The sequence below is a fragment of the Pocillopora damicornis genome, chromosome 5 (assembly GCF_964200805.1).
Source record: "Pocillopora damicornis chromosome 5, jaPocDami1.2, whole genome shotgun sequence".
Classification (NCBI taxonomy): domain Eukaryota; kingdom Metazoa; phylum Cnidaria; class Anthozoa; order Scleractinia; family Pocilloporidae; genus Pocillopora; species Pocillopora damicornis.
The window spans coordinates 24,424,834-24,444,751 of NC_142674.1; the positions used below are offsets into that span (position 1 = coordinate 24,424,834).

General features: G+C 38.7%; 1 protein-coding gene across 5 annotated transcripts; it reads left to right on the forward strand.

Annotated features, from left to right (window-relative positions):
• The first annotated feature begins 794 nt into the window (after positions 1-794).
• LOC149046104 (peroxidasin homolog) lies at positions 795-18,550 on the forward strand. 5 transcript variants are annotated; one of them, XM_089206490.1, is made up of 10 exons: positions 795-922; positions 1,560-1,622; positions 2,803-2,844; positions 11,971-12,077; positions 12,399-12,537; positions 13,476-13,748; positions 15,497-15,778; positions 16,251-16,385; positions 16,755-16,782; positions 17,654-18,550. In XM_089206490.1, exons 2-10 carry the CDS (start codon positions 1,565-1,567, stop codon positions 18,030-18,032), a joined length of 1,443 nt encoding a protein of 480 aa, XP_089062616.1. In that variant the 5' UTR covers positions 795-922; positions 1,560-1,564; the 3' UTR covers positions 18,033-18,550. The 5 variants fall into 5 exon arrangements, with proteins under 5 accessions (XP_089062616.1, XP_089062615.1, XP_089062614.1 ...); XM_089206489.1 differs by lacking the exon at positions 11,971-12,077 and having other exon boundaries at positions 12,289-12,537; XM_089206488.1 differs by lacking the exon at positions 795-922 and having other exon boundaries at positions 1,474-1,622.
• Positions 18,551-19,918: the final 1,368 nt, after the last annotated feature.

Consider the following 19,918-nt stretch of genomic DNA (forward strand, 5'->3'; position numbering starts at 1 on the left):
AAATCAGTCAAACCCTTAACGCGAAACCGGCGTGAACGAGGTTAAACAGAAATTTAGAAATGCAACCCATCCTTGATAATTTTCTCTTAAGTTTCTGAAGAATCTTTTTCCAACGTCACATCCTTTCCTGGGAAATATAAATTTAGGCGCTAATGTTCGCTGTCCATGTGTTGAGAAAGTACTGGAACCTAATTCCTTTCCTAAAAAAAAAAGTGGGGGGGGGGGGGTAGAGTTTTACGATGAATTTTTATTTCATAACTTAAGCTATGTTATTTAGATCATTAACTGTTCCTCCTTTCTTATCTCATCTTTTCTGTCTAGCCAAAAGGGAAGGTAACTATCAATATCATCCGTTCCTATAAATAAAGAACTCTCCTGTGGCTTAATATACACTATTGACTCTCTGCACCGGCTGATTACTGATCGGCAAATTGCAATCGTAAATAGTAAAGAATTATCTGCGTGTTTATCAATGACAGTTAGTGATAGCTGTTAATGTTACAATGTTACTATCCAAACGATTTTACTGATGTGAAAAATATTAGTATAAAATCAGTACCTAAGTTCTGTAATAAACGATATTTGTATAATTATCATCAGATATCAGTCATATTTGGCTGATTGTTTGTTTGATTTAACAAATTCTAAAATATTGGCATACCAAGTTAAACAAACTGGTTGGTTCAAATAAACAAATGAATAGATAATGGATTAACATCTTTTCAAAATCGTTTTTCTCTTTCACGACGTTCTTCCCGGATTCATAAGCGGGTGAGTGCGACGAGTTCAGTTTGTTTGTTAAGCTAATGATGTGTGTAGTCAAGTATCCCAAGGCTATATTAAGCCACTTATTAACTAACCGAATGTGAATCTTTCTTTTCATGTTCACCTAACATCCTCATCCGAACTGATATAACAGATTGTAAGTAGCCATGCTTGAACTATCATTTATCAGTAGGCAGGATAAAGGGTCGATAAAGATGGTTGAACAAACGAATGGATCTTAATAGAGGGATTCGGACGGGGTACTCTTCTCTGAGTATCATTCGATTTATGGACAAAGATGTTGCATAGAGATGAAGTGAATTTAAAGTTGCATAGAAATGAAGTGAATTTCAACGTTTCAGGCCTCGGCCTTCGACTGGTAAAACTTTTACAGTGAAGTTGAAAATCAAAAATTGACAACGTTAAAATCCTAGTTTATTTCTTTTAAAATTTTTGCACAGTCATCCATTTGAGCAATACAAAACAGTGTCATTTTCCTTGTCTTTATAAATAATAAATCCGTGACAGATGTTGAGAGAACACGAATGAGGCTTATAAATAGGGAGCTGTAATTTGGGTGATTAAAAGCTTCAAGCCATCAATCTTTTTTCACATGAAGATGTTAGTTGGAAGTCTCCTTGGAAATTAGAAACTGGGAATATCGACTCTAATAGTTACGTATTTTGGTATCCTTTGTGACAAGCAGCAGATTAATGCAGCAAAGGAAGTTAATAGCATAGGTAGAGTGATAATATAACATATGATTCTTTGTGCAAAACTTAATCTTTTCAAAGGTTGTATGGCGTGGTCATCTTGGAGTGTCTGCAAAGAATGCAACCAGTACCGGCAAAGAGTCGGTAAGTGACAAGAGGGAGTTTTTGATAATCTGCGACTCAAAAGTGCAATGGCTGGTTTTCGCCATTGTTTTACAACTTCAAAAAGCTATACAGCATTTATAAGCTTTTATTCAAATGGATAAATTCTTATGTATATATTGCAATGATAGCAGGTAATTTAGTGTTGAAAACTGAGTTGGAAAAGTAAATTAGCCATCGTAAAGGGTAAAAAAGCTGACGTTTCGAGCGTTAGCCCTTCGTCAGAGCGATTGCAGGAATTGTGGGTTGTGTGTGGGTTTACATGCAGAAAGTGGAGCTACGCCATTGGTGGGAATATGGTGACGAGAAAACAGAAGTAAACTAGTTGAATTAAAAGCGCTCGTTGATTCCGTGGGGATTAAGGGTGCCGATTTGGAAGATAAATTTTTGTTCTAGTGTTTTGCGGCTTTCCGAACCGCCCACATGTAAAGAAAGGCCACAGACTGCCATAATCATAATCCCTAATCATTCTAAACAGCATATGACAGTCTACGGTCTTTCCTCACATCTACTTTAATTTACGTTTTCAACTCAGTTATTAACACAGAATCGACTGGGACTCTGCTAAATGCTTAACCTACAGTACAAACTACTTTCAACGACTGACTCTGGAAAGCTGGTTCACTAACTTAGAACAGACGCCTCTCAACAGATGTCAACAATTACCAGCACCTTACAAACGACTCATTAACGACGTGAACAAACCGACAAACAGACCGACAAACAACAGACGGATCGAAACCGACCAATGACTGTTAACAAACTCTACATGAGTCTTCCAGCCAATCACATCACGGCTAAACAGACCAATCACGTTCAACAGACCAGACTTTATAACATCATCGACTGACAACTATCCCTTACTTGACTCTGAAGATGACTATCGCACAGATAGTCGAAACGTCAGTCACCAACAACAGTTCTTTTCAGAACTACACTCACCCGGACGATCACACTACACAAACTACTAAATTAACTGCTATACTCTCCCACCGACGCAGCACCAGTTTCTTTAGAAACTTACCCGCTTTATTGCCATGATAATTAAGCAGGAACCTTCAGCAGCTATTTTCAAGCGATGTTTTCTTTAACAGAAATAAGATGACTTAATCTCCAACCGTTTATTACTTTTAAAAGATTATCTGGATAACCTTACTTCTAGAATTTAACTGCTCAAGAACTCAGGAATCACGGCCTTGTATATGTAAGTGTTTTTATGTATGAGGAGAAAATAAAGGATTCATTTTTTGGTAGAAAATGCTGCACAGGGTTATAGCGGGTTTCGCCCATAACGAGTTTCGCACATATCGTTTCGCCCAGAACGAGAATGGTTTCGCCCAGAACAATAAAGGTTTCGCCCATAAGTAAAACTTCTACACTCTCACTCGGAAAACGTCAACCTTATAAACGTTTGTATGCACAGAATGAAGAAAAGTGACTTGACCTGAGATCATGAAATTTTGAAACGAACAAGTTACTGTTGAAACGAACAAGTCAATTATAGCTTTCACTGTGGAGCGGGGATTGTTAAGGTAATTCGCGCACGAAATACTGCAGAGACGTCCGTTTGTCGTAAAAGCATTGCTATGATTTTTTTGCATCACTTTTCTTCTCGAGAATTAAATTAAACGCTTTTGAAAACACTTGCGCGTGGAACATATCATCGTTGCAAATCTTTTGTACACGGAAGATAAGTTCCACACGCCAGCTTATGAATACATGTGAATACGGTTTCGTGAATACTAAAACAAAGGAATCGAGAGTTAAAGATTGTATTTCTGACATAGGTAACGGCAACATATAATTGGAAAAGAGATAGAAACTAGTCAAGTTCATGAGTGCACGCGCGTGGAATAGCTTTACTACTCCGACGAAGCGTGCGGTACGAAAGCTTTAACTTAAAGGAAATTACCGTCTTGCACAAAAAGTCTCAATCAAACCTTATCAATAGAATTTGAAAAGCTTACTCTTGCAAAAATATCTCACCTGTTCGCTTATCAATAGATTTTCACTCTTGCAAAAAAAATCTCACCTATTTATGCCTGGGCGAAACCATTCTCGTTATGGGCGAAACGCTTCTTGGGCGAAACTCGTTATGGGCGAAACCCGCGGATACCCTGCACAGATATCCTTCAACTGTCCTTTTATTAAACGTCAAACTCTTTGTTTAATAGACTTTTGTTTTACTAACAGAGTTGGTAATTTTGATCGGCCACCGTAAAAATTATCAAAGTTGACGTTTCGAGTGGTAGCTCTGACGAGGCGTCAACGGTCGAAACGTTAGCTTAGAAAATCTTTATGGTAGCTATTTTACATTTTCGACTTAGTTGATAAGACCTCGAGATTTTGGAAACTTACCCCCCTTTTCTTTGTAAAAAAAAAAAAAAAACATGGCTCGCACTCAATTAAAAACATTTAATTTTTTCTGCAGGAGTTTCATTATAACCGATTAGACGCTAGATATACATTTTGTCACAAAGAAAGAAAGGCAATTTTTCTTTAGCAGGAAAAGAAAGATCATTATAGTTTCATGTAAAACAGGTGTGATTTTCGCGAGCCGGTGCTAAGTATTTTTTCCTAGGTGAAAATCATGGCTACAAACTTTGATTTCTACAGCAGGGGAGAGCTGGGGAGAGAAAGAGAGTTGCACCAAGTTTCTGAACGAAGGTTAAAAAGAAGTAGAGGGGGAGGGGATGGGGATCAAGTTTTAAATAAATCATTATTTCCTGTTCAAAATTAAAAAGGTCCTCCTGAAATACATTCTCGGCGAGAGAAGTCTGTCAAATTTAATTCAATCCTTCAAGTGAACTGTCTTGTGAGGTGAATTGGACCAGAGATGGAAAGCTACCTGATACCACGAACAAGCTCACCGTTAAACAAGTGACTTATGAACACGCTGGTCAATATACATGCAGCGCTAAGAATAGTGAAGGAAAAAATGAAGCAAGCTTTACTCTTTCTCTTCTAGTTACTCTTTTCATTTTCTGTTCCTTTTTTTTCTCGTATTTTCATCTTTTTCGAATTGTGTTTGTTAATTCCATCCCCAGGTCCTCCTGGAATTAATCCTGGGCTCAAGAATCAGTCTGTTACATACATACGTACGCTCTTATTGGTCAAAAGCCTATCGACTATTGTCCCTGTAAACCCATAGATAACTAAAAAATTTCCCTGCCCTGAGAAATGAAGCCATACCAACCGATATCCCAGATTTTAATTTATCTGTAACGCCTACTTTGTTTTATCATTTTCTCATTACTAAGTAGCGCCCAAATCATGTCACTCGAGGTTTTCTAAGCCCGAGAATAAAGGTGAGAATAGATTGGCATGGACTCTCCATGTGGCTTTTGTGGTCGCGTTGCATTGTAACTTTCAAATTATATTTTTCCTCTCACGAGCGTGACTTTCTCTTTGTGTAAGAGATGATCGGAGGTTTTGTAAAGATTGCTATCAGCAAGGGCTGACTCCGATGTTCCATCGATATTTGTTTTAAATTTTTAACTGCCGAGTGTACGTTGTGACCTTTTGGCTTTTGTGTATGCGAAAGAGCCAATTGCCTAGAGGCAAAGTTGACCCCTGACAGAGACCTTTCTATGATATTTTCAAGGTACCCTCCTGTTTTGAAGCGTTGTTCGAATTTTAGAAGGCCCTCCTCTAATATTTCTTTCGAAGAGTTTGTTCTAAGCAATCTGATTGCTTCGCCTTTAATGAAACCATGTTTAACGCCTGGTGGGTGGCACGAAGCGAGGTGCGTAGATTGGGAGGTCTCGGTCGCCTTGTAATGGGTTTTGATGTCCAAGTTGGATTTTTTGCGAATCTCTCCTCTAAACGCTGTGGTATCGTGGAATGAGATTTGGTTCTCTGCTATTTCTGCCGTGAGTTTGATAGTAGGATGGAAAAGGTTAGCTCGTTTAATGAATCATCTATTTCTTCTCTGTTTTAATCCCTAAGGGTATCATCAACGTAAGGTTTCCATTCTCTTGGCCTGGTTTCGCTTTGTTGGATTAATTTCATTTCAATTTCCGCCATGGAAATACTGGCAAATGACACCGCCCATTTTCGTTTGGGAGAAGTTCTCTCCGTTGAATTGAAACAAATTTTCTTGAAAGATTAAGCCAAGCATTATCCTGAGGTAGTGCGTTGGGATCGGTGCGTTATGGCTGTTGAACTTTTCGTATGCTTCGTTCCTTCTTCTTGAGGTATATTTGTGTACAAGCTAGAAACGTTCATTGATACTAGAATAGTATATCTGCCTACCTTTGTCTTTTCTATGAAAATGATAAAAAGCAGTGGCATCCTTCGTATAGGATTGTTGCAATTGCAACATAAGCTGGGATGGTGTCTCCACGAAAGAGGGTATTCTCTCGGTAGGGCCGTGGCAACCTGAGATTATAGATCTACCGACCGGTACGTGTATTTTCGTGAGCTTATAGAATATTGGTATACTAGGCGGATTGGGAGTTTGTGAAAGCCATCTCTTGGTCATGTCATCAATGTGTTTGCCCTGACGCATTTTTTCAATGATCTCATTAACCCTTTTCTGCATGTTTTTCACTATCGGTGCTTTGAGAGGTTGTGGTTATTCGTGATGACTGTTATACCTTTGTCTACTTTTTTGAAGTTTAACACAGAATGGTTTTTCAACTCTTTTAAAGCCACAACCTCATTGCGCGACGAATTATTTTTTGGCTTAGTTACAGTAACCTCTGAAAGTTGTGGTTTGACATTTTCCTAATTGCTCTTAAGGGCAATAGAAGGCTGAACCGGTGGTATCCAGTTGGAATTAACCTGAAACGGATGTGGTTCTTTGTTTTGTCAGTGAAAGCAATGCAAATTGTTCAAGTTCTTGCAAGAGTTGTTGCCTAATTTTACATTCGTTTGTCACGGGCATTGAAATGAATTTGAGACCTTTGATAGCATGCTGACTTGTCTGTCAAAAATTTGATAGTTTGTGAGATATTTTAGGAATGTTTCATTTGTCTCCCTTTCTTTGGCTGAAAGCGTATATTTTAAAGCGTGTCTACGCTCTTTGCGTCTTATCCTTTTTGTTCTGTTTCCGCTGTTGTTAAAGCCAGCTTTTTTAGAGTCAGAGAACATGTCATGTCACCGTGTCGTTACTCGTGCACATTTACATCACATGCTAAAGTTCCCGTATCAACGTGTGCTCGTCTGTGAATAAATGAGTTTATCATGGCTGCGCGAGTGTTTATTCTTCGACAAGAAATACTGTAATACTGAAAAGTATACTGCTTAACATGGTGTCAGGACCGGTTTTTACAGCGAGCCAGCCTCTCGTAGACACAACTGCACCACTGAATAGCTTCCTCGGCTACATCTCAAATCTTCATCAACATTTCACAATTGCACCATGCCGAAGCACGAAAAGTCTATCCTCGATGTACAAGCCGTGCAACCAAACTGTGACCATAACCGTTACTGGGAGACCAGATTTCATGATTAATATTTACTCGAAGGCTACAGAAACCCCGCTAAAAGTAGACCCACCGAAATTGGGGACCACTACATCGTCGCTAGGAGACCCTTCGAGTTAACAATTCCTGCAACTGAGTGGGACACCCTACACAGCGAAATAGCTTCTAAGATACCGAACGATGATGCTGGAAAACACTGGATTTGGCTTCAAAAAATCAAAGAACATTACACTGGTGCATGTAGTTTGATGCAAGACCGCTACCACTTCTGAGCAAAAATGTCACAAGCAGACCAAACCTCTATTTCAATGTAAGAAACGCTGTACATACTGCCGCCGGGCGATGATCGTTTGGCGTGAACGCGGAAGCATTTATTAGGGGTAAGTTTCTCTTCGTTCTCAACGAGTTCTTCAATCGCCCCGAGAAAACATATTTCACAGACATGGCCAACGGAAACCGGAGGATCCCCCCTTAACCTCGACTTTCGTGGTGAATCAAGCTATATCGTTTGAGGGGGCATAACATACAAACAAGCTTTTGGTTAATTCCACCATAGAAGAACAAGTTCACTCTCCCACTTCCACGACAGCGCACAAATTGGTCAAAAAACCTCCGGGAAAACCAAGACCTGGAACCTACCCTAACAGATCTTGCTTTTTCTGTGGCACCAAGTGGCAACACTACCGTGACATATGCCCAGCTTCAGGCCAGACTTGTAGCTGCTCTCACAAAACTGATCACTTTGCAAGCGTCTGTCAACAAGTAGCCAAAGACAACCGAGCTTCCAAACTTGCCTCCCATAAACCTACCCCACCGAGTCTCAGACGGGAACACATGAGATTGGTGGAACAAGAAGAGCACTTCTACACCCTTCCCAAGGAAGGCATACAGTATGAGAACTGCTTCACCCTCTCAAGCGGGCAACCCCTAACACTGGCGTCACTACAACGGCCCCATCCTCTGACAAAGGTCATTTCGTCTTGCTTCTTTTGGAAAAACCAAACTCAAACTGCAGAGCGCAAATTCCTTTCCAAATAGATTCTGCAGTCTCTTGAAACACATTTCTATCCTGCCACCTCTCCAGCATGCCTTGGGCCAAGATTCTACCATCAATTACTGTATGACAGTCCACCAATCAGACCCATTGGTCAACTTGCCCTCCAAGCCTCTACGTGCGGACTTCATAAGGAAATGTTCCACAAGTAACCCTCCCCAGCCACTAACGACTGAACCTGACAGCCATCAGGTATAAGCAGCTGGGCCCCCTCCACCACTCCCAGATACGTCAATGCGAGTGTGGCCTACTCCAGGGACTTGAACTCCGGAATTCATTTCCAAGAACTGGAGCTCACTTTTTCAAGGTCTAAGCTTCCGCTGCCCACCCGTCGGTCTTAACCAGGATCCAGATTTCAAACCCATCCATGCCCCCAATCACTGCGAGCCGATTTCAAAGCTGGATGCGATCAAAGCGGCCCTGGATGCGTATGAAACCACTGGCAAGCTGGTAAGGATATCTGAACCGAAAGCGAGAACCAACCCTCACCAAACCGGGAAAATACGGAGCTGCTTAAACCCTTCTCAGACCCTCAATAAAGCCATTCGATGTCCATATCATCAAGAATATCATGTCCACCTTGGAAGAAAACATCCACAAGCTGCATGGAAGGAATAGCAAAATTCACTACTGCCATAGAGGAGTAGAATATTGACTTCGTTTCACATAGAAGCATGTTTTTAGTCATGCCCTACCTGCTCCCAGTGTGGAAAGCAAGCCGCCACTGACCATATTATCCCCTCCTGTCCCTACACGACCTTGGCAGTTCATCTCGCAAGATATATTTGAGTTCCAACATAACCAGTACCTAGTCACCGTAGACCATTACAGTGATTTCTATGAGTTGGACCAGCTGATTAACACTCAATCTACCACCATCGTCGTGCTCACCAAAGTCCACTTTGCCCGCCACGGCATCCCAGTAAATTGTTTAACAGACAATGACCCGAAAGCCAAAGAAGTTTAATGACAACGAACTTTACTAGAATGTGGGCTAACAGAGTACAACCTGACAAGAGCACTCCATATTGTCAGCACCTTCCTTTTGGAACATTTTTCTTCTTTTTCTTGTCATTATCTTGTCATTATTGAACGATGGGTCACATTAATTTTATCTTGAACTCCGGAGACACTATTTGTTTGTATTTGCATATCTCTCTCTGTATATTATTTTTTTGACGAGGGGGATGTCATGTCACCGTTGCGTTACTCGCACATGATTGCATCACATTCTAAAGTTCCCGTATCAATGCGTGCTCGGGGGTGTGAATAAATTAGTTCATAATGTCTGCCCACGTGTTTATTCATCGTCAATCTAGATAGTATACTGCTTAACAAGCACACTTATACTTTCCACCTATTTTATTTGCAAGTATATAAATAGACTCTTAAGTCAGAAATCTCATTCCTTAATTTGGCTATTTTGTCACTGTTTTTTTCTAAAAAGTTTGCCGAGTGCTTTTCTTTGAGCGGTTGCCAATTTACATGTTTTTTTCGCGAGATATCGTTTTCGTCTTCTTCACCAAGACTTTGTGTAAGGTATTCCGCTAGAGAGTTGTCAAAGGCGGACATTGGTGCAACTGTTTATAGTGGCTACGACGATATCGACGGTTTCGACTCTTCACGAGTCTCTTCAGCTGTTGTTTGAAGATGTTGTTGCAAGTGCAAGGTCTTTCAGGGAAAGGTAGAGTGGTGTTCTCAATTCCGTTCCCGAGTGGAAATTGCTTCTGTGACCTTTTTATACGTAGATCGTTTGGCTTGAGGACCGGGTTTCCATTATTCCTATTGGTCCTTGATGTTGGTTAGGGAACCAATAAGGAGCAGGCCATTTCGATCTTACCCGATCTGAAGGTGAGGGTGAGTTTTTAGGAAGGCCTTTTCTGCTGCATAATTCGCTTGAAAAGCTATTAAGACTCATAAGTGAAATTTGTTACGGTTTCCCGTAGTGTTTGTTTTCGTTCCCCCTAAAAAGCAGGGGCTTAAAATGTTGTTTTTAAACTATAGTTTGTGTATTGTGCATTTGTACATTAACTGATTATGCACGCCAGAGTGTTTGCACACAAAGGACGGGGTCTGTCTGGAAACCATCAACATGGGAATAAAGGTAAAGACAGACTGGCACGGATTCCCATCACACCATCGCCTCGATAAGTTTATTGCAAACCCTACGGCATCGCGCCAAATACCAACTTAATGAGTTTACCGTAACCAAATGTTAACATAAGCATTAAAAGTAATTATAGATAAAGGTAGAAATACAGACTGCACCACTGTCTTACATATTATATTTTGTTAAATGATCCAAACATGTCATGTATGGTTGTTTATCGAATGTTTTTGTTGACAACATTTGGTTCTAAAGTTAGTTGCAAATGAACAAGACAACTGCACCATCTCAAATCTATCAATTCGAGTGTTGGGCTGAATTGAGGTCTTTTTAGACACTCGATTTCTTATATGGCATCACTATGAAGACGTAATACAACTGATACACCTACACTACATAGGATTAAAAATGTAAGTGTAAACTTTTTAAAAGTTTCGGAAACGTTTCAGAGACGTTTTTGAGAGACGTCTATCTTCGGCTGTCACAAAAAATTGACCCCCACTTAAATTTACTGGGAAAAATGAACCTACCAACTCCTTGCTGAAAAAATTGGAATTCATTTGACCGATATGCCGGTGGTTTCAATTTTGCCTTTTTCCTCGGGCTGCTATAAAACAGTTCATAAATTGACCAATTAATAAAATGTTTTGAAATACCGTTCGGAATTTGCCTTTTTTTTCTGCATGCAAATCAGGGGTAAACAAAGTTTTTAAAACATTTGACAAGAATTTCATGGGGTTCACCTCGATAATTTTCGTCGGTGAGAGTCAAGACGTGCCAAGGTAAACGACATCGCCCCCCAGTAAAATAGTTTTCCAAAGAATAAATGTGGCGAGCGTGAGGAAAAGCACAGTTTTTTCATTATTGTGATCAAAGCCCAATGATGTACCTAAATTGGTACTTACGGTATCAAGTCATTGATTATGACAGGGTGAGCTTAATTTTTCTGTCGAGGTCGACGTGACTTCACATTAAAAGCGTTTTTGACGGAACAAGCTAGTGAGCATCACTGCACGAACTGAGAAAGTAAAACTTGTATTTATCCCCCACACGTTTCGTCTGACAATAGTAGACTTCATCATGGAATTTTTCAAGTAGGGTAAATAAGCTTGCTCATATACCAATAACAAATAAGTCGTCTCTGTACTATTGAAGCCAGTGGATAGAATTCGCCAGGTGTGCCTACGGTGTTATACATGCGTGACATTTTCCGGACGTTACATGTACGAGTACGTGATCCGTTTGAGGGTCACAGATTCAGTGTAAATATTTGACCCCTCAACATCACGCAATGTCTCTAGTTTACAGAGGTCTAAGAACGTTTCAATATATGGATTTTCCTTCTGCAGGTAGAAGGCTACAAGCGAATTTCTCAATTGATGTTGTCGCAAACACAGTTTTTGGGAGTCACGAAACAAAAAAACTTGTCAGGACCTATTTTCATGATCTAATGGAAATAAATAGCAAATAAAAACACATTCTCTTGAGAAATAAAGTCATAAATAACGGGGGCTCTATGAAACAAATAGTGATAGAAAAAGATTTCAGTTCTGGTCAATATTAACTTTTCATAGCCTACTTCCAAATCTGAGGAAATGCGCGGTGGGAATAAAAATATTTACGTGTCTGATAATGCAAGGAGGAGAATAAAAAATCAAATAAAGAAAAAGGAGAAAATATAGGAGGGGATGGGGATCAAGTTTTATATAAATCATTATTTTTCTTGTCAAAATTAAAAAGGTCCTCCCGAAATAAATTCTCGGCGAGAGAAGTCTGTCAAGTTACATTCAACACTTCAAATTCAATGCTTCGTGGGGGCTTTTCCTAAACCAGAGGTGAACTGGACAAAAGATGGAAAGTTACTTGATACCAGGAACATGCTCACGATTAATCGAGTGACTTATGGCGTTGCTGGTCAATACACATGCAGCGATAAAAATAGTGAAGGGAAAAATAAATGTTGACTTACTTATTTTAGTTCTATTGCTCTTCTCATTTTCTGTTGTTCTTTTCAAACTTTCACCTTTTTTGAATTGTGCTTTTGAATTCTATGCCCAGGTCCTCCTGAAATTAATCCTGAGCTCAAGAATCAGTCGGTTGCCTATAACTCGTCGCTTCAGTTCATTTGCTCTCTAAGCGGTTTCCCTACACCTGAGATACTCTGGACGAAAGATGGGGTGAATCTTGGTAACAACAACACTCTCACAATTAATCGAGTGAGTTATGGAGATGCTGGTCAATACACATGCAGCGCCAAAAACAGCGAAGGAAGCAAAAACTCAACTTTCTGGATCGAAGTGGCGGGAGGTACGGTTCTTATTTACATACAGAAAGAACTTGAGTCGATAATCAATTTAGATCTTTGGTTGGATGAGGATAAAATCTTTTCTATGATACTAAATGCAATTTAAGGACTTGAAACCCCAAAAGTTTCAAAATTGATTAAAAATATTAAAAAAAGTACTTAATTGATGATAACATTTAAAGAGCGAGAACATGCCAACTTTTACATCGAATGTAAATGAATTTCGTGATCAGACATGTAATTAATTTTTTGGCAGTTAAATTGATTGCTTTTTGGAGCGTCGAGAAATTTTGACTTTATAGATATCACTATATTTTGTCACGGCATTTATTATAAAAGTCCGTTTAATTTTTTTAATTACCCTTTTTCTGCTTCTTAAATAACAATGGCTGACAAGTCATGATTTCATGTACATTTTTAGAAGTTCAAAAATGTCAAATTGGCTATCAGTGCATTATTATTTAAGTATTTATTACTGAAGTTGGAAAGCGAAACATCCATGTAAATTTTTCATTGATGCAAACCTTTTAACCATTACTATTTGGCTATTCTTCAAAGTAAATGTGTAGTTTGAACTTAGAGAAACTGGTACTCTTGATCATGGTGTTGATATTAAACCTAACAACCAGTAAGAAAAGAATGAAGAAATTAATAAATAGGTAACTAAGTTGTTAACTCCTGGGCTGTTATTAAGATAGGAAATCTTTTAAGGAAATAAAAGAATGTTTTGATGTCACATTGGGCTGACTTATACCTTCCTATATCAAAAGTGAAGAAAACTAATTTCAAAATAACCTTGGCTTAAAAATAGACTTGGCAATAACGTAATTTGCTTTTACTTTGAAACTAGTTAATTTAGGGTTGGATAAGGAAGGGGGCAGATGGGGTTAAAATGGAAAATGCGACCCCTTGTTTAGCTTGGTGATCTTTTTACTTCAAGTCTCTCTCCAGATCACCGAGCCTCCAATAAGCCAATCTGTTACCGAAGAATACCCTGTAAACCTTAGTTGCGTAGCTTCAGGTGTTCCAACACCAACCTTAGTCTGGACTTTTAATAAAAGTGACCTGCCATCTGGTATCAATCAAACCGGTTACGAAGGAGGATCAATCCTAGTTTCGCCAAGTGTCACGAGAGAGATGAATGGGATTTACAAGTGTACAGCGAAAAACAAGGCAAACACAATCAGTTCCTCAGCAACTCTGCGTGTTTATGGTAAGTTCAGTTATAATCAGGATATTAATGATGATGATGATGATAATGAGTACGACGACGATGGTGACGTTGATAATGACGATGATAAAGTTGAAGACGAATAAGAGAAATAGGGAGAGAAGAAATAAAGACAGAAAAATGAACTTGTAAATCCATGGGCAATAGCGACGGAGAAAAGGAATAGCGCGAAGAGAATTTAGGTAAACTCGGCCTACTTGTATAAAGGGCAGATCACGCTATCTAACGGTTAAATATTTATCCAGTGAATCTGTGGTAGCAAAACGAAAAGCGTTCTCCGCCAGATAGAGTTTTATCCAGTGGATAGTGTTATCCACCCTTCGAGCAACCGGGGCCTGACCTACAAAAAAACTGGTGATATTAATGCTTAATACTTATGCCCTTGGATCTTTATGATTACACATGCAAAGAACTGCGTAGATCTGGGTAGGAAAGAAACGCTGAAGAAAAAGGACAGGTGATGGCACTATAGAGAGTTGATTGATTCGAAATACTTCACGATATGCAATGTACTTTCAAGCTGGAAAAATCTGAAGAAGAGAATTCCGAGACGGAGAGATCCAGAATCTCAGAAGAAAGCAAAAAGTAAGCGAGATGCAAAAGCCAAAGTTACATACGACACACAATTGTATTCTCTACATTGAACAACAAAACTAAAACAGAGGAAACTACTTAAAGCGAATACGCTTCCATCCGTGACCGAAGTCGGAGTTCGAATAGCGATTAAGCATTCGAAAGAATTCCCTCGCATCCTCAATTCTTTCAGATCTCTTCACAAAGTTGATTTATGGCTTTTTTAAAATCGCAATGTGACTTAGCCATGAGGATGGAGAATATCACAGAGTCAAGATTTACGGATTTACACGCTGGAAAAGCATGAAGTAAAATTTTCTTCCCAAGCTGGTCCAAGAAGCCGAGAGGCAATCAAATGGCGCACATCGCTTTTTTTACGTGTGAGGAACCGTGTATTGTGCTTTTTCACCCGTAAAGCGTATGTTATCCTTATTAATCTTTCACTGGCATAGTTTCCGTCTATAACATTATAAAAATCGGCTTTCAGGACTGTTTATTAAACCAAATTACTTACAAAAGATGACTGAGGAACCTCTGTGGAGAATTATGCGGAATAGAAAGCATGCAGAGCAAAAACACAAAAGAGAAAACAGCGAGTCGGTTGGTACCAGAAATCTCATTGGTTCGCTGCGCACACCTGTTCGATTTCCGATACTACCAACTCGTGCGTAAAATACCGTATGGACAGACTTTCCATGAAGTATTTTCTATCGATTGAATTGTGATAACAGCTCTTGATTGTAGTTCCGTCTATGATATCCACAATTTATCCTTGGAAATTTCACCGTGTCAGCTTGAGAAAATGTTGTAAGTCCACTCGAGAAAATTTAGTAAGTCCAACCTCCTTAGGAAGCGACAGAAAACCACCTAATGAAGTTGTTGTAGTACTTTACAATTTAGACGTACGATCATCTACTTGAAATCACACCCGATACCGCTGTGCATGACTCACTTGTGAAGAAAAAAGAACAAGGGAAGATGGATTTTAGATGCATTTAAAGCAACCTGTCCGAAGCATTCCTATAGAGGTCGCATTTGACTCATTTCGTTTCCATGTTTTGTTTTGGTTTTATTTTGTTTTTTGGGGGTTTTTCTGATGCAGTTGAAGTTTCAATGTGACACTAGCATTCTAACGAATTGCCCCTTTTTCAACGTAGGAAAAGCCTCTGCTCGAGTTGTTTCAGAGAAATACATAACACTTATTAAAGGATATGCCCTGGTATTGACCTGCAAAGTCAACGAAGAAACAATAAGCGTAATGTGGGAAAAAGATGGAGAGCGAATAACAGAAAGAGCAGTTATAGAAACACAATTAGACGAGAAAAAGAGTAAACTTGCTCTTACTGAAGTTGTGGAAGAGGACAGTGGTGAATATTCTTGTGAAGCACGTAACAAGCTAGGAACTGTGGCTCGCTCTGTTGTGATAGTAAATGTCAAAGGTAAGCTGTTTAAGGAGCTACATATAATTTTAGTAATTAACTATGTAAGGTCATTATTATAAAATACACCTCCGCTTTTTAAGTTCCTCACAAACTTTTCCAGTGGTTTTTTGATCTTCTGGGAACTAGAAATTTGAAATTAATTAAATTTGAAAGAAAACTGTTTCAAAACGAATTTGAAACAGTAGCAGTTTGTTATACATGTTAAACATATTCTATAATTCTTTCACCAATCTTTCTCTTTCTATCTGCTTGTTTTTTGTAAATTAACACATCTGCGTCTGTTTTTCCATGGGTAATTCCCCGTCACCCAACGCGAGCAATGAACAAAGTAAATTGTTGGATCGTTGTCTAAATTGTAGTAAATTGTTGGATCGTCGCTATCTGGATCGTTGGTGATTTTAGTTTTTATTTTTAATGCCGACCAGCAAATTACTTTCCTACTAAGCTTTTTTCTATTATTATGTTTCAGGAAATTCAGAGGCTCCCTCCAGCAGCTCATCTTCCTCCAGCAGCTCACTGGAGTGGTACTACATTGGGGGACCTTTGGCTGCTGTCGTTTTTCTATTGGCGCTCATTTCATACATTAAAAAACGCCGTGAGACAGGTAAAATGTTACCATACAAAAATAAAATGTCTTCATATGGCAGATTGTGGCTTTTAATAGGTCAGTGTTTTGGAGCACGAAGGGGCTATTTAAAGCAGGTCATATTCTGCATTTCCAGCGCTGATTTTGAAGGTCCCTCTACAGTCCCGGCAAAGCCCAATGCTAATCAAATTACAAAAACGTTACAAATTATATGAAACTAATTACCATGATAACCCACCTTATTCCTTCTCCTGTTGTTTGACAACAGAGTCAAATACAAGTTACACTTGGTTTCTGAGTCGCAAACTTTAACTTAGTTAATGATGTCATTCTTACTCACAAGGAGGCGATTTCTTTCATCTCTTTCCACATATCCTTTGATAATAGCCCCACCTCATGTGCCATCTAGGCCGAAGTAAGTGAATTCTCTTTTTTTTAATGCTCACTGTTTGAACGTGTGGTTATTACCGAAGTTTCTAACTCTTGAATAAGTCTCAGTAAAGTAGTGATAAGTAAGTGCCGCTGCTGAGCAAATACGTCTTTTTTTTCAGTTTGTACCGATTATATTTACCATTATGAGCACACTGACCAAAATAAAGGTTTTTTTTTCTTTCGAAGCAGCAGTAGTTTTCGAAGCCGCTCTAATCAAATGGCAGTCAAATGTTTCCTAACATTCTTTCTGTTTTGGATTCGTCCGTCCTTCACTTGCTTTGACACCTTGTTTAGAATCTTTTTTTTTTGTTACCAGTATGCTGGGTTGTGGGTGGCATACTCGTAAAGAGAAAGAGAAGCTTTGGCCCTTCGTCACTGTTACAAAAAATACAGTTGAAATACATTCGGAGTCTTGTAGACCGATTTAAAATACTACTTGATATATTGATTGTAGACAATAATTCGGATGGTTTTAGTTAGTATTTCATTTCTCGCGTAGGAGGCACGATATTTATATGACGTAAATTGCCGAAAAACGCAGTCGGCGCTAGTTTATCTTCATGGGAGGTTTATCCAATCTTTTTTTTTTTTAATAAAATCTCCTCTCTGGATCGATGCGTCGAAAAAACGGGTTCAGTAGATTAGTATCCAAACTTCACCTATAATTTCAATAATTTTTTCATTGGCAAGTGTTAATTTTCTGAAGCACGCGGAAATGAAATGAAAAGAAAAAAAATTAAAGTGAAGATATAGAGGATATCTTTACCACGTTACGTTAAACCAGATTTAAAGAAGGAAAAGATAGATAGGTAACACAGATGGTTAAAGTCTTATTTTCATCTGCAATTATTCAGTGAAGGGGAAGACGAAGTTGAGCTGGATAAGCTGAACGCTGTGGTTGCAATTGACGATGGTGCTACAGCTTTCCCCTTCGCTACTAACTTAGAAGACAAAGGGACAGCTGCAGCAAATCTCGCCCATGAGGTGGGTAAGCACGGTGCTGCTGCACATCCCCTTGTGGTTGGAATTGATGATGGTGCTACAGCTTTACCTCTCGGAATCAAAGTAGGAGAAGAAGGTTGCCTAGCACACCCTTTTGAGAGTGATAAGAGGAGAGGAGAGGCTGGCGTACAAGAGTATGATGGTAATCAACTTACTGCTGCGGATACAGACGAAAATGGAAATGACGAAGGCGAGGAGTCATCTGAAGCAGCTCCTCTTGTGCAGGACTGAGGCTTAAAAGCAAAATTGCCAAACCTCCATGGTTGTAGTCTTATAACACTCTGTGGTAATTTGTAGTTTAGATTTCGAGAACTTCAGCTTCAATATTTCATAGCTTTTGATTTTAAGATGTAGTTTTTATTGTACTTTTATTTAAGTAATGCTTTGGTAGTGATGATAACCATTTTCATAGTTTATAAATGAAGGTTGAGTGGAATTTCCTTGATAGAAAAACTTGTTTATTTACTTCACTTTTGCACTTCTTAGTTTACCATTTATTCATTTGGTGCTCTTGTCAGTGCTTTGTTGTTGTTTTTGACTGTAGGCTGATAGAGAAAAAACTAACAAACAAACAAACAAAAAAAAGAAATTGCCGTTGAGATAATTTTTATAACTGATCAAGTCAGAAATGCTGCGTAAATTTGTGAGTGTTGTTCCTAGTATAAGTAATATTTCTTAATCTAATTAAGAATAATTAATTTGTTGTAAAACACTCCCTAAATGCTTCAATAAACTTATATAAGCTAAAATCGTTTTGTTTACTCCATTCATTGCAGAAAAAATACTGGTCTGGATTTAACTGTAGATTTGAAGGACACCATAGACTAAAATGACATGTAGTCGAGCCAATATAATAATGGATTCTCATTCAGTCATTTTTCAATTTTGTTTTTTCCACGAGCAGTTACATGTAACCCTGACATGAGCAAAGCCTTTGACAAAATAAACGATGGCATTCCGGCGTGGCTTAGTTCATCATTAATCCATCTAATAGGAAACAATTAGCGCTCATAAATTCTGAGTCCATGACCCTCTGGTCTTTGAATCCAGAGTGCCACAAGCGGTTGTTCCATGACTTGTTTTATTCACAATTTAAGTAAATAACTTTTCATATGCCCCTCAATCTTGTTTTACTGAATATTAGTGGATGATACTAAACTTCAGATTTCTCTCCTAGTTCAAGGCTGAGCTAAGACAACAATTTTTTCTGAGAAAGGGAGTTTTCTTTAAATGAAAGTGAAATAAAACCACGACCGTCGATCAAAAGATCGGTGGGGACTCGGATGTCGATCTCAAAAATTTCGGTCTTTGTCTTTTTTTCGGTATTTATCTATTAGACTGTTCAATATGTTTATAAGGAAGTATTTATCGTTTGATAGGGTTTTGAAATTTCTGCTCACGAAATTAAATTAATTTTTTTTTTTATTTGAATCTCCCGAAAATCTGACATTTTGATTCACTCAAAATGAATATAAAGAACCCAAAAGTAATCACTAAAACGTAACTTCACACAATATAACTGAAATAACTGAGGCGGCGAGAAAGGAAATGAAAATAACAACCTTCCTTGTTTAAAAGCCTCGCCAGCAAGAGGACTAAGGGGGCTCTTTTAAGGTGTCATTCAACAATGTTGCTTCGCACTTCGCTGAAAAGGGTTTGTTGAGTTAATATGCGAGTTATTAGATTAACACAGGAGAGAACAGGGCATATTGAGCAAAGACAGGTTCCATACTTAACGTTTCTTTATTAATTTTGTTTATTCATCGGCGATCTTAAAATAAATATTAGAAACCCGTCCAAAATAGATAGAAAGAGTCAAATCTCAGTCAATGTCTCATTGTATTTCATGGCAAAGAATCAAAAGTAATTGATGTTACTAAGGCTATATTCATTGAAGTCTACCCGTCATTTTAAGTTTCTTCTTGAAATCTTTCGGCTGTGTGCAAATTTCTCAAAGTCTTTTTGCTCGTAAACTATGATCTTCTGGATTAGCTCCCTCTCAAGTAAGCCAAGAATTTTCTGCACTTTCGTTGGGCGAAAGAAGTTTGAAAATAATGTTGACTAATGTATAGTACCTGCAGGGTGCAGACTGAGTATGTCACTGATGTTCTTACCAC